The sequence below is a fragment of the Acomys russatus genome, chromosome 24, assembly GCF_903995435.1.
Source record: "Acomys russatus chromosome 24, mAcoRus1.1, whole genome shotgun sequence".
Classification (NCBI taxonomy): Eukaryota; Metazoa; Chordata; class Mammalia; order Rodentia; family Muridae; genus Acomys; species Acomys russatus.
This window is the reverse complement of record NC_067160.1, coordinates 1,938,249-1,952,744: the sequence shown is the minus strand read 5'-3', so window position 1 is coordinate 1,952,744 and position 14,496 is coordinate 1,938,249. Positions and strand designations below refer to the sequence as shown.

At 38.4% G+C, this 14,496-nt stretch overlaps 2 protein-coding genes across 2 annotated transcripts; both read right to left on the bottom strand.

Moving 5' to 3' along the window:
• Positions 1–2,901: 2,901 nt before the first annotated feature.
• On the bottom strand, positions 2,902–3,858 carry LOC127207509 (olfactory receptor 1002). The gene has a single exon (XM_051166950.1). It carries the CDS (start codon positions 3,856–3,858, stop codon positions 2,902–2,904), a length of 957 nt encoding a protein of 318 aa, XP_051022907.1.
• A 9,190-nt stretch (positions 3,859–13,048) lies between these two features.
• Positions 13,049–13,987, bottom strand: LOC127207529 (olfactory receptor 9G4). The gene has a single exon (XM_051166965.1). It carries the CDS (start codon positions 13,985–13,987, stop codon positions 13,049–13,051), a length of 939 nt encoding a protein of 312 aa, XP_051022922.1.
• Positions 13,988–14,496: the final 509 nt, after the last annotated feature.

Here is a 14,496-nt window from a genome sequence, read left to right as displayed (position 1 = left end):
CTTCTGAGAATTTTAAATACTTACGCCCATATAAAGGGCTTCTAAGCTTACATGCCTCTGCAACCTAACTTTGACAGGTCCAAAACTAAAGTCCTTTAATTATTGCCAGCAATTGGGTAAAATGGAAGGAATTTCCCCATATTCAAGTATTTTCTCTTTGCTCTCCCAAGAGTTTAAAATGTACACGTAAAGGAAATTTTCTCCCTAAACTACTAACTTTGTCTTCTGTCCACATATATATTCCAGTATCCTGCCGGGGTGCCTACATCTGAGACATCGTGAAAGCAGCTACCCACAAGTTCTCCAGTCCAACTTCAGAAAATGTGCCTGCAGGACCTGCATTGATCCTCCCAGCTGGACCTGCATTACCCTGGACTTACAGATGTTCTCAGACCCTGCACAGTCAATGCAACAGCCTGTTCTTCTGGAACCTGGCCAACATTTCAGCCCTTTAAACTTGCCATTGCCTCTCTACTGTCAGCAGGAAGTAGTTAAGATGTTTACTTCACCCCTTATCCATTTGTAAAAGGCTGACATGGTGTGCTCCAGGCCAGGGACCTCCTTGGTCCCTGTCTGCTGTAGGACATGGCTGACATAGCCTGCCCTCTACTTTGAACTTTCAGGGCAGAATTTTTGCTTCCCTTTCCCCATATAATCTGGACATTTTGTTGCTATTGCTTCTCTCTCTCTCTCTCTCTCTCTCTCTCTCTCTCTCTCTCCTTTACATGGCGGCCAAAAGCTGCTTCCAATGAACCTACATTTATATACTTTAACTTACCTTATATAAAACAACCCAATATTACTCATTTTGGAATTATAGGCAAAGGTAGGAATGTTAGAGTTCTTCAGTCCCTCTGCCTGTGATGTCATTGCTTACCTGCAGTGGGACCTTGGCCCTACCCAGGGCCATATAAAAAGACAAACCCTCCACGTGGTGTCTCTCTCTCTCTTCCACTCTACTCCTTCTCTTTCTACTTCCTCTACTCCCTCTCTCTGCACTCTCTTCTTCTTACTGTCTCCGTCTGTCTCTCTGTCGCTGGGGTACCCTCCTTTCTTTCTTCCCCCATGTTCATTTAATAAGCTCCTCTACAACATAAGATCTGGACCTTATATCTCACTGCCTTAATAATTAATCATAACAGACATGCTAAAATAGACAGGAAAAACCCCACAGAGACTCAACCCTACACAAAGCATTAACAGGCAACTGAGAAAAGCAGGGAGCAGGAGAGGTGGCTTTCTTTATGAAAGAGCACACTAATTGGTTGTCTAGCAGCAAGTGGTTATCCCTGAGAACATACACAAAAATAACATTATATGGATTCAACAAAATATATTTGGTGATACACACACACACACACACACACACACACACACACACACACACACAAACATATATACATACATACCACACACATATATACACAAATACACATGTGCATTGATTGATAATTAGATTCTATGAATTTGGAGGAAAGTTTGCGAAGGTTTAGAGGGAGAAAAGGAAAGGGAGAAATTAGTTAGTGTGTAATTAAAATATAATCTCATAAACAAACAAACAAACAAACAAACAGCTAAGAAAGAGAACTGGAGAGTGTTTGGGTTAGTTTATTCAATGTGTTCATCCATCTGTTTTCGCTGATTGCTGAAAATTGAATTATTTCTCCAACATTCTCTGAGAGACTGAAAGCAAAGGCTTTTTCTTTCTGGTCTAACTCCCAATGCCCTGAGACTATTACACTTGGATTGTTAAACCTATGAGATGATTAAAATGATTATTCACATATCAAAAGGATCAAGAAAGAACACATAACTTAATGACATCCTGCAATGATCTCACATTACATGATAACTCAATCTAAAGTTCAGTCAAGGTGAACATTAGTGCCAGGGAGTCTTATTAGGAAACATATATGATCAAATGAAGTAAGGACACAAATTTTCCAAAGCTGTAACAATGTGCTCAGCAGAAACCTCACAAGGCCTCTATCATAACAAAGAACTACATAATTAACTAAGAATTGCTAGGAGTGGGAGAAATAGTCTTCCCAAGGGAAGAGTACACCAAATGGTTGTCAAATACTAAATGGTTAGCACTGAAAACATACATGCATATACACGCAACGTTTTATAGACTGAGCATGTTATATTTATGTGTGTAACAGCAATTAAATAAATTAGAGGTAATGAGTCTGAAAGAGAGCAAAGAGGGAGTACTGAATGCTTTAGAGGAAAGAAAGAGAAGGGAGAAATGATATATTGTATTATAATGTCAAAATATAAAAATATTTTTAAGTGTTTTAGGGAATCATTATTGCCTCATGGAAGTCAAACTCTACATAAAGTAGAATGTACCCAAAAGATAAATAATATTTATCATTTATTGAAGAACAAAATAATAATTATCACTATAGTAAAAGTCATCACTTTTTTTTGTCTTAGGTGTATATTAAAAAGGTATATTGCCTTAACCCACCAACCTAATTGTATAGTGTAACCAGGTACTACAATGTTTATACAACTTCTTGGTAAAATATCTACTTTGAATATTAAAATACTTGTAGAAAGACATGTGATTTTTATCTACCTGATCATATTCTTTATACAAGATGATTTGACATTTGAACAGATTTAACATTAAGCATTATGAATTTACTATTATGGAAGATAATTTATGGACTTGGCCTCCTCTAAACTGAAGCTGAGATATTTTTAAGTTCATTGCTTACTAAGTTTTATTATTTCAGAGCTTAACACAGTCAGTTAGTTCTAGTCATAAAGGCTCATAATTTTGCTAAAGCTCTACCTTCTATAATTCATACATCTCAGTTTAGAGTTCTAAATTCTATGTTATTAAAAAACAGAACATTAAAATAGGAAACTGCTATCAAATAATAAGGTCTATACTATTTTACCTTGCAAATTGTAGCAAAACTGTTTTTCAAATGTTCTGAGGAATGCATCTTTGACCTCTTTGTTTCTCAGACTATAAATGAATGGGTTCAACATAGGGATCACAGTCGTGTAGAACAATGACACAACTTTATTGATATCCAGAGAGAAGCTGGAGCTTGGGCGCACATAGATAAAGAAGAGTGTCCCATAAAGGATGGAGACGGCTGTCAGGTGTGAGGAGCAGGTGGAGAAGGCTCTGTGCCTCCCATCAGCAGAGCGGATCCTCAGGATGGTGGTGACAATGCAAATGTAAGACACCAAGATGATGACACCGCTGAATACACCCAGGATCCCAGCCAAGATGAAAAGCAAAAGTTTATTCACATGAGTATCTGCACATGCTAATGAGACAACAGGAAGAAGGTCACAGAAAAAGTGATTGATGAGATTTGGACCACAGTAAGGCAGGATCAAGGCAGAAGTGACATGGACCGTGGTGCTCATAAGGGCTATGCCATAAGGCCCGATCACTAGCTGTACACAGACCTGCTGTGACATAATGAGTGTATACAACAAAGGCTTACAGATGGCAACATACCTATCATAAGCCATGGAGGCCAGGAGGAAACATTCTGTCACTACAAACTGGCTGAATAAGCAAAGCTGGATAGCACATCCTGAGAAAGAGATCACTTTTTTCTCTACGAAGATGTCAGATAACATCTTAGGACTGATGACAGAAGATGAGCAGGCATCCACAAAGGACAAGTGGCTGAGCAAAAAGTACATGGGGATGTGGAGTCGAGTGTCCAGGCGAATGAGAATAATCATTCCCAGGTTCCCCAGAAGAGTTATAAGATAAACACAAAGAAATGTCAGGAAGAGAATAATTTTAAGCTGAAAGGAGCTGGTTAATCCAATAAAGAAGAACTCAGTCACCACTGTTTGATTTCTGTGTTTCATTCCTCTGGATTAATCTATTATGACAAATAGAATTTTTTAAACTTACAATTTATTTATTTTTATTTATTCACATTATATCACAATTATAGCTGCCTCCCTCCTCTCCTTTTCACCTCACCTTTCCTCTCTCTTCCCCCTATCCTACCTCCTCTATCCTCAGAAAAGGTGAGCCAACCCCCTACCAACACACCCCTGCACATGAAGCTGCATCAGGACTGAGGGCATCCTTTTCCAATGAGGACAGGCAAGGCAGGTCCGCCAGAGGGAAGTACCTGAAAAGCAGGTAACAGAGTTCACAGCAGAGACAACCTCCTCTGCCTTTATGAGCGGACCCATGTGAAGACTAAGCTGTCCATTGGCTACATATGTATCGAGGGCCTAGGTCCAGTCCATGCATGTTCCTTTCAGTGTAGTAAATTCACTATTAAAGTAATCTAAGTGATGACTTAAAATTTTTACTATTTTTAATCTGAGTTTTACCCTTTGCCTTCCTGCTAGTCATCAGCGATGCCTTCTCCAGAGATTGGGTACCTCTAAGTCTGTAACAAATCTCACTGGGTTCTTTAGTTTTCTCTCTTTTTTTTTTTTTTTGGATGAGAATTTTGGACCTACAGTTTGAACTTGGAGATCATGTCACAGAAAATTTCTAACTTCAAGCTTAGCTTATCTGCCTCAGAACACCCATTTATGAGCTAAGGATATTTTAGGAAATATTACATGAGAATAAGTAATTTTGTGTATCAGTGAATTTAGATTGTCCTACCCAGCTTAAGGACAGGCAAATGTTATGTGCATAATCTTCATCCCTACCCTATAAACCAAGTCTCCATGCTGCCTACCATAGAACTTACAATGTCTAAGCTACAGAATGGTATACTTAGAAAGGGAACTGAAACTTTGAAATAAGACTCATGCAACAACAAAGTACACTTTCTGTCATGTTATATCACAGCCACAACTATCAAAGGGTACAGTAGCTCAGCTTATGTTGTGTGGCTCATGAAAGAAGGGGCCCATTCTTAAGTATTGATTGTTTACAGAGTGTTTGGAGAAAAAAATAAATGTGAACTATAATAACTGTTCACAGAAGCTTCTCTTACAGTAGCTGAGAATGTGAGGTGGCCAGAAATTCCCTTAAGCTTGTGAAATAGTCAAATACAACACAAGCAACAACATGAATGGATATTTAAAAAACATCTCATGAGTTGAAAAAAAACCAGGACCAAAACATCATATAGTTTATGAGTTTAATGAGATAGCTTTCTCCTTGCTAGTGATCTTGTGACTATGCAGGAAATTGAGACTCACACTTATTTAGGTGGTGATGGAACATTTCTGGCTTTGGGTCTTTTGAAAAAATTTACCCTTGTGATAGAATGATCAAGAATGTTATAGTCATGCTCTTTCCAATGTCATTATTGATCATGTTGTAGATCACAGTCATATAATATATTACCACTGATAAAAATTAGAGAACAATTACCAATGATATAACTACACCCCCTTTGTTTTCGGTGTGTCTTTCTATCTCTTTTTCTAATTTAAGCACTTATTTAGCAAGCATGAAACCACAAGGAAGAATAACATATGTAAAGAAAGAATAGTGCCATAAAACCAGGGAAGAGGGAAAGCGGGATATTCTGTTCAAATAATCACAGCTGTTTGGGTATTGTACAACCTCAGGGTCCGATGACCTCAGGGTGTGCTATGACATCCCTGTGTCCTGCCTGGGACTATCAGCAAGCATTTACCAACTTTGTACTGGTAGGAAAAAGGAAAGGGTTTTGATTTGCTGAAACCTATTAATGCTAAAAATCTCCAGTACTTTGCAATTTAAAATGTGATGGGAGATGAAAAGAGAAAACACCTGGAGGGTTATGACTGAGAGTCATAAAACTATCTTAGTACTAAAAATGTTTAAAATTTTTTATACTTTATAGGCATGAAAACTTACTTTATGTTATGCACAATTTTCATTATTACATCAAGAAGATATAAATAAAGCATCTTATGTAACACAATTAAAGTTAAAGAAAAATTGTGACGCAAACAAGAATGCAAAAAACTATGTCTCATATAATTCCCTTTGTTAAACAAAGATATTGCAGTTTTATATGACAATTATTATACTTTTAAATCCTGTGTTCAACTTGAAATGTATGTGAAATGATACTACCGTTTTGTAAAAGTCTATTAGACTTTATATTTCCAGTCTCAACTTGGGCACTAGATGACTGAAAATTTAAATGAGTTGATTCAGATGTGTATTTGTTTTCTAATTATAATTAAGGAAGCTGTGAATAAGAGAATAAATTAGATCCCACTGAAAACTTCTCAATTCTAACATTTTATTCGCCAATAAATCTCTCTTTGTATCCCACTATCCCTATGTCAACTCCCATACTCTCCCTCAACAGAAATCTGCTATAATGTACATTTCAGTTAAGCCACTTAATGCAAAAGACATGGGTGGCATAGTGAACCAAAACATAATTTATTTCTCATGGTTAGTTTACAAATGGTACTCTCTAAGATCACTGAATTCATTTAGTTACCCAGACCCTGAAGGTATTTATGTATCAATTACCAAAAAATTATGTATCAATTACCAAAAAATACCTGCCTAAGAAGCAATGATTTATCAAACATATAGTTCTTTATATGAGAATGAATTACCCTGATAAGTACACCTGTCCTCATCAGCTTCCCTGGCTGTCCAGAAAGGTCAATATTATGTAATAGCATCTTGAAGCAAAACTTTAAGAAGACACTCACTGATTTAATTCTGCACAGGACACAGAAGAATGTTTTTTAAGTACTGGGGATAAATTGCTGTAAACCCCCTCAAGGAATCATAAGCCCAAGGGATAAGGTCTATGAGGAGAATGTTAACAATTTTTTATTATTAGATTTATTAGGCTATAAATGATAAATACAAGTTGCATTGATGGAGATGAGGATAGCTCACTACTAGAACACATGTGTAGTCCAAGACTCACACAAACCGGCAATATTTGTATACAGTATGGTATTTTGATATATAAAGATATGAAAATATTCAATCAAGCTAGTTAACATATTTATCCTTTGTACTGACAACACATGAGATCTATTCTCTTAAATAATTTCATGTCTATAAATTATTATTATTGAATTTTTTTCAGACAGGTTTTCTTTAAAAAAATTTTTAAAGTTTAAATTGTTCTTCCATATGTCCATCTCAACCATAATTTCCTCTCCCTCTCTTTACCCCTCCATGTCTTCCATTCATCCACAACCTCCTTCCTTCCCATCTATTTCCCTTCAGAAAAGGGCAGGTTTCCAACGGACCTTAATAAAATATGGCATATCAAATTGCAATAAGAGTAGTTGCCTCTCCTCATATTTAGGCTGCATGAGAAAACCCAGTGGGAGGACAAGTGTCCCCAAAGCAGGTAAAAGCATTAGGAATAATCCCTGACTCCTCTGGTAGGAGTTCTACAAAAACATCAAATTACACACAACTACAACACAGGACCTAGGTTATACCCATGCAGTCTCCCCGACGCCGATTCAGTCTCAGTGAGCGGCTATGAGTCCAGGGTTGTTGTTTTTGTGGATCTTCTTGTGCTGTCCTCGACACTTCTGGCTCCTATAACCCTCATTTCCCTCCTCAGCAGGAGTCTTTGAACTCCATCTAATGTTTGGCAGTGGGTTTCTCCATCTGCTTCTGTCAGCTGCTGGATGCAGCCTCAATGATGACAATTGGGTTATGGACCGAACTGTATGTTTAGCAGAATATCATTAGGCATAATTTCATTGACTTTCTTCTTTGTTGCTAGGCATGTTTTGTGTGGGTGGACTGGGGACTGAAACAGGAGGGATCAGGTAGGGAGAGGTTGGAGGGAGAGAGTGCTGGGAGAGCCTATCAATGTTGAGCAGCTATGTTGCTGGATTAACATTGCTCTACAGGACACAACTGGAATTGGGGGGCAATTCGTGGGAAGGTAGAAAACTAGTGCAATGGAAACTCCAAAGAATCTATTATGGTGACCCTATCCTTAGCTAGTAATGGGGAATACAAAGCATGAACCAGCCATCTTGTATAACCAGGCAAGACCTCCAGTGGTGGGGTTCATACACTAACCCAGTCACAAAACCTTCACTCCACAAATGTCTTGTAAGCATGACATGCTGGGGGTAAATGTGGCACAGCAACTGTGAGAATGGCCTACCACTGATTAGTCCAGCTTGAAAGCCGTGAGAGGGATCCCATCCATGATACTGCTTAGAGAACAAGAAACCAGGGCAAGGATGGCCCAGAGACAGGATTTCTTATAAAATACTATTATTAACTAGGGTCACCCTGATGTTTAGAATGTAGCAGATGTTTTTGGAAACTAATATTGGAGACTGAATCAAATTCAAGTTTTTAAGATAAAACTCTTACTTTCCACATGAAAGACATGGATTTTTCCATTCCTTTCTGTAGATATAATTCTAAAATAAATACTAAATGGGAAAAAGTTAATTTAAATGTGCAGCAACAATTACCAGAGATGGCGAAGAGCCGAGAAGAGAGTCACATGTGGGAGGATGGGCATTTAAATACAGGTGGATAGAAATAATATGTTCTAGTTTTCCTTAGCTGTGCAGTAACTTACAAATTTGTGCATTTAAAGTTTGTATAACGTTCTGTTGTTCCTCAGTGTGCAGGGTTTATGTCACTGCGAGTAACCAAGTGTCTGTAAACAGCGATCACAGAATATGTTAGAATCGCTAATGTATTTGGTCATGGGAAGTCAATTAGGAGACCCTTGGAGGAGAAATGAGAAGGACATTTCGTGTGTGTTACGTGTGTGACATCAAGAAGGAAGCACCCTTTCTTGTTTGGAGGAGTGAGAACACTTGTGACCTCTCCAGGGTATGTTGAGAGAAGAGCCATCACCAATTCATTGAACCGATACCACTGTTTGGCTTTTGTTCCTCATGAACTCCAAAGTGGTTTATGAAATTAGGTCATACGTGTTCTAACTCAAAATCTTTAGGCTTTATGATCAGAGTAAAATTTGAACCTGTTCAGTCTGGTGAGCTCCCAAGACCCTAGACAAATTTTGTCAGTCACAAGTCTCAGGCTGCATTCAAGTCACGCATGCTGTGCCCCAGTCTGGCATGGTGAGTCTTGTGGGTCCTATCCCACCTATCTTGTGTGAGTTTTTAGTATTCCTTTGCATATGCTGTAAAGATTCTAGTGATCTGCATCTCTGAAGTCAAAATCATCTCCTAGGCTGGATGTTTGTCTCAATTACTATTCTGTGCTGGCTTGGCCTATAGTGAGTGCTACCTGCTGGCTACCATGACATGATAATTATGCCACAATCTCTAATCCCCTGCTTTATGCTCAAGACAGGTCAAGGAGGTTGTGCGTTTGTTGAGGTGTATACTACTATACAGGAAGATTTGCCAATGCAATAATATTAACCAGTGAAACATGTTGTATTTTTTGTGGTGACAGTGTCATTGATGACTTTTTCTGTGATGTCTCACCTATGGTGAAGTTGGCATGTGATGTCAAGGAGAGTAGCCAGTCTGTGCTGTACTTTCTCCTCATCTCCAACATCATTACTCCCAACCTGTTGATTTTGGCCTCCTGTATCTTCATCATTGCTTCCATGCTGAGGATCTGATGGCCACCTCAAGGCCTTCTCCACCTGCTCCTCACACACAATGTCTGTGACATGGTGGCTTCATTTTCTACATCTGTCCTCATCCAAGTTCCAGCTACTCTCTGGAGAGGGACAAAATGGTGTCGACCTTTTATACTGTGTCATCCGCTATGTTGAAACTCATGATCTATAATCTGAGAAATAAATATGAGAAGGAGGTTATGAGAAAACCCTGCATCATAGCTCATTCTGAAGTCTAAACTGAAACATATTTAGCAAGCCAGGACTAAGTGATGACGTGCTACATGAGGGCAAGTTAAAGAAAATGAGAATTTATTGATAAAAATTTTCATTATTTAAAACTCAACAGAAAATGTTTTATTAGTGTACATGTTTTCACAGTAGGGTAATGTTTAATTTTTTATAAATTAATTTATTCATATTACATCTCGATTGTTAGCCCTTCCCCTGTTTCCTCCCATTCTTCCCTCCCTCCCACTTCCCCCCTTCTCCCCTCCCCTATGTCTGTGATTGAGGGAGACCTCCTCCCCCTATATATGCTCTTGGAATATCGAGTCTCTTCTTGGTAACTTGCTATCCTTCCTCTGAGTGCCACCAGGTCTCCCCATCCAGGGGACGTGGTCAGAAAAGGGGCACCAGGGTTCGTGTGAGAGTCAGATCTCACTCTCCACTCAACGGTGGAGAATATCATGTTCGTCGGCTAGGTCTTGGTAGGGGTTCGAAGTTTAATGCCTATATTCTCCTTGGCTGGTGCCTTAGTTTGAGGAGGACCCCAGGACCCAGATCTGCCTGTCCTAAAGTTCTTCTTGTAGGTTTCCGGGACCCTGTGGGTCCTACTATTTCCCCATTCTTCCATGCTACTCTTGCCTAAAGTCTCAATAGGATGTCCTCTCCTCTGATCCACTTTCTTGGTAAGTAAAGTTTTTCATGGTACGTATCCCTTGGACTAGTGTTTTGATATAAGTGAGTATACACCGTTTGTCTCTTTTTGCCTCATAGCTGCTTTATACATAATAGCCAGAACATGGAAACAGCCTAAGTGTCCCTCAGTAGAAGAATGGACTAAGAAACTGTGGTGCATTTACACTATGGAATACTACTCAGCTATTAAAAACAAGGAATTCCTGAAATTTGTGGACAAATGGATTGATCTAGAAATTATCATAATGAGTGAGTTCACCCACAAGTAAAAAGTTTTGTTTTTTAATGTACTAAGTCATAGGTTTTATTGTTATGTCATCACATATGTGCAGAACGTACTTTTTTTCACACTCGCTTTGTATTAGTTGTTGAGTCATTGAATTGTAGTCCACTATGGACTAATAATTTATATATTATACAGTTCAAAGCATGAAACTTTAATTGAATGTGAAATAGGAAAGCCTGTAATATTTTCTTAATGAATTGAAGTTCAATTTCTTTTGTCTCATAAAACTGATTCAATTCTTGTGTTAAAAGGAGTTCCTCATTCAACAAAAAAGATATAACGTCAAAAATGGTTTTAGAGAAGGAATATGATAATTATTTATGATAAAACAACAACACATAAAAGGAAAGATCAAAAACTTAGAAGTAATTCATCTTGTTTATTGTCTGCCACTATTGATTATATTTAAATTTTATGTTGTTTGTAAATGTGCTCATTTATCAATTTCAATAATAAAATTTAAATATCTTATCTAGAAACCATCTTTTAATCTCTGATATGGAAACTTAATGAATAACTAAATCTGCCATGTTCTAAATATTGAAGCACAGTTTTTTTCTAAGTCACTTGTAATAGTAATAATAGTATGGAATCTAAAGCATTATTTTATTGATCTAAACATATAGGTAGAATTGGGCTGAAGAGGTATCAGAGGATTTGCCTCAAGGTCTTGCCCCATACACTATTCTAAAACACCATGCTGAGATTCTAAGAAGATAAATCACTAAATAAAATTTTGATAGAGCCAATCTTCTATCTATCTATCATCTATCTATCTATCTATCTATCTATCTATCATCTTTCTATCTATTATCTATCTATCTATCTATCATCTATCTATCTACCTATCTATCTATTCACTTTATATTTCTTGTGTTCTTCACTGGCCACTGAGAACAGCTCATAGGTGAGTGGCTATAGGTTGAACCCCTCACTTGCAGGTATCAGGGACCCCTTCCGTGGATCAGGTGGGTGACCTGAGATCAAACCCGGGAACTTTCCATGGACCATCTGGGTGACAATCTACCCGTATTCCACACTGTGGTATCTCCTTTTTGCTGGGAGACTCAAACACTGGTGTTTTGCAGCCCACAGTTCAGTCTGAGACACTGAGTGTGTAGGTGCTGTGTGCCAGGAGGCAATGTGGTTAAACTTTGGAGACTGTGCCCATGCCTGCCTGGACCAGAGAGCTTTCTATGGATTGGGTGAGTGACCTGAGGTCAGATCCATTTGTGTTCCAGACCGTGTGGTCTTCTCGGTGCTTGAAGACCTGGGCACTATTATTTGCAGCCCACAGTTCAGTGTGAGACACAAGAGTGCAGGTGCTGTGTGCAGGCAGGTGAGTGGCTAGACTGCACACATGCCTGAAGGCACCCAGGGACTTTTTTTGTTGACTATCTGGGTGGCCCAAGGACAGACACACCTGTTTGTATCCACTAGATTGTATCCACTGGAGGGTTAAGGCATTGAGTTCATATGACGGTGTAAGGAAGTTGGCTCAGAGCCAGAGGTGCCGACTAGTTGATCCTCCAGGGTTTCCTGCAGCAACATAAGCATCTTTATTAGAGCTGGAAATGTGCTGATAATTCTCCAGGTCGTGTCCAGGCCTATGGGACAAACAGGCAGCTGCTGAATATGTCTGGACAGATATATTTTAATACACAACCAAAAGAGCTTCCTGAAAAGTACTCACTCTCCCTAGGAGACTATACACTAGTCAGGGTGATACACAGCCAGAAGGATTCATATTTTTTCATAGATTTACAAAAAATTTTACTGTTATTTTTTAGCTGAATCTCATAATCTTAAGTTCTTTGTCTAATACTACACTTATATAAAAGATGTAATTTACAAAGAGTGCATACTACATTAATTTTTATTAGGGAATTTATTGGAGGAATATTTTTACTAAAGTAAAATACCACAGTTTTGCCCACAGGACCAAGGATCTCAGCATTCCAAAGCTTCTTCTCAGAGAGAAACAATGTCTTGATAAACTTACAATCAAACTATGTCCTTTGAGACTGTAATTTCTTTCCTCTCAAATAGTTTATGAATGAATCAAGATGAATTTATGAAAAATTAGGACACAAAATAAAATATGGAAGAGGATTAACTGCTCAAGCATATAACTTGTAGGTGTTAAATGAATTATCAACAAAATATGGAAATAATAATAAGTAAAAGTTATTTGCTCATCATTCTGCTGTTCAGAGGATCACTTTTTAAATTTAAGTGAAATACATAAATGTGTGAGTTCATGCAAAACTGAATTATAGGGACAATATAACCAGCACTTAGCAAAAAAGGATCATCTTCATGTGTGTGGTCTTATTATCTGTGTTGCTTTCCAGAAGGCATCTTTGACATCTTTGTTTCTCAGACTATAGATAAGAGGGTTGAGCAATGGGTTGACTACAGTGTAGAAGAGGGCGGCCACTTTATCCTTTTCTAGAGAATAGGTTGAACTAGGCCTTGAATACATGAAGAGCAAGGAGCCGTAGAAGAGCATGACAGAGACCAGGTGAGAGGCACAGGTGGAGAATGCCTTACGTCTTCCTGAGGCTGAGCGGATCCTCAAGATAGCCAGAAGGATGTTGAAGTAAGAAACCAGGATGGCAAGGATGCTGGAGAGCACAGTGAAGCCCACCACACCCAGGAGGACTTTTTCATAGACACGGGTGTCTGTACAGGACATTTTTACCAATGGTGGTGCATCACAGAAAAAGTGATCAATAACATTTTTACCACAGAAAGTTAGCCGGAAGGTGTTTGCAGTATGAGCTATGGCATTCAAAAACCCTCCTATGTAACAGCCAGACACTAGCCCAGTACAGAGAGATGTGGACATGACGCTTGAATACAGCAAGGGGCTACAAATAGCAGCATGTCGGTCATAAGCCATGGCTGCGAGCAGGTAGCACTCAGTGTAGGCCACAACACAGGAGAAGAACAGCTGAGCCCCACAGCCAGCCAAGGAAATACGTTTGTCTTCTGAGACACAAGTGGCCAATATTTTGGGGGTATATACAGAAGTATACCAGAAATCCAAAAATGACAGATTGCCGATGAAAAAATACATAGGTGTATGTAGTCTCGAATCTATACGAATTAAGACAACCAGTATCATGTTCCCTGACAAGGTCAACAAGTAGATGGTTAGAAATATTCCAAATAGAATCAGCTGCCATTGGGGGTCTGCTGAGAAGCCCACGAGGATGAATTCAGTCAGGATGGTGCGATTGTCCACCTCCATGTCCACAGAGGGGAACCTGGGCATCGAAAAGCGTTGAGTCATGATAACAAACACATCAGGTAGTTCAGAAATTACTAGGAAGCCTGTCAGATTTTATTTATTATGTTAAGTTATAAAACTTTAGTTTGTGACATTGAAACATCATGGCAGTTATGGTATAAGTGAAGTTAAAATTAGGGAATTTATATAGTAGATTTAATGCAAAACACTAAATAGATGAAAGAAATAGCTTATAAAATTGTTCAATAAACAAGTGGCATCTTCCTGATTATATAAATAATATATACATGAAAACGTCCAGAACAAAGATTGCTCAGTGGTCCCTCTCACAAAAGGGAAGTATTGTGAGCTAAATGGCATCACATGACACCATACACAACACACTGAGACAACAGGATCCTAAATTCAAGTTTATCTTAAGCTTATATAGTATCTGTAACAGAAAATTCACACACACACAATCTTTCCACAATTAATTTAGACTTGTGTGTAAAAAATTAAACATTCAT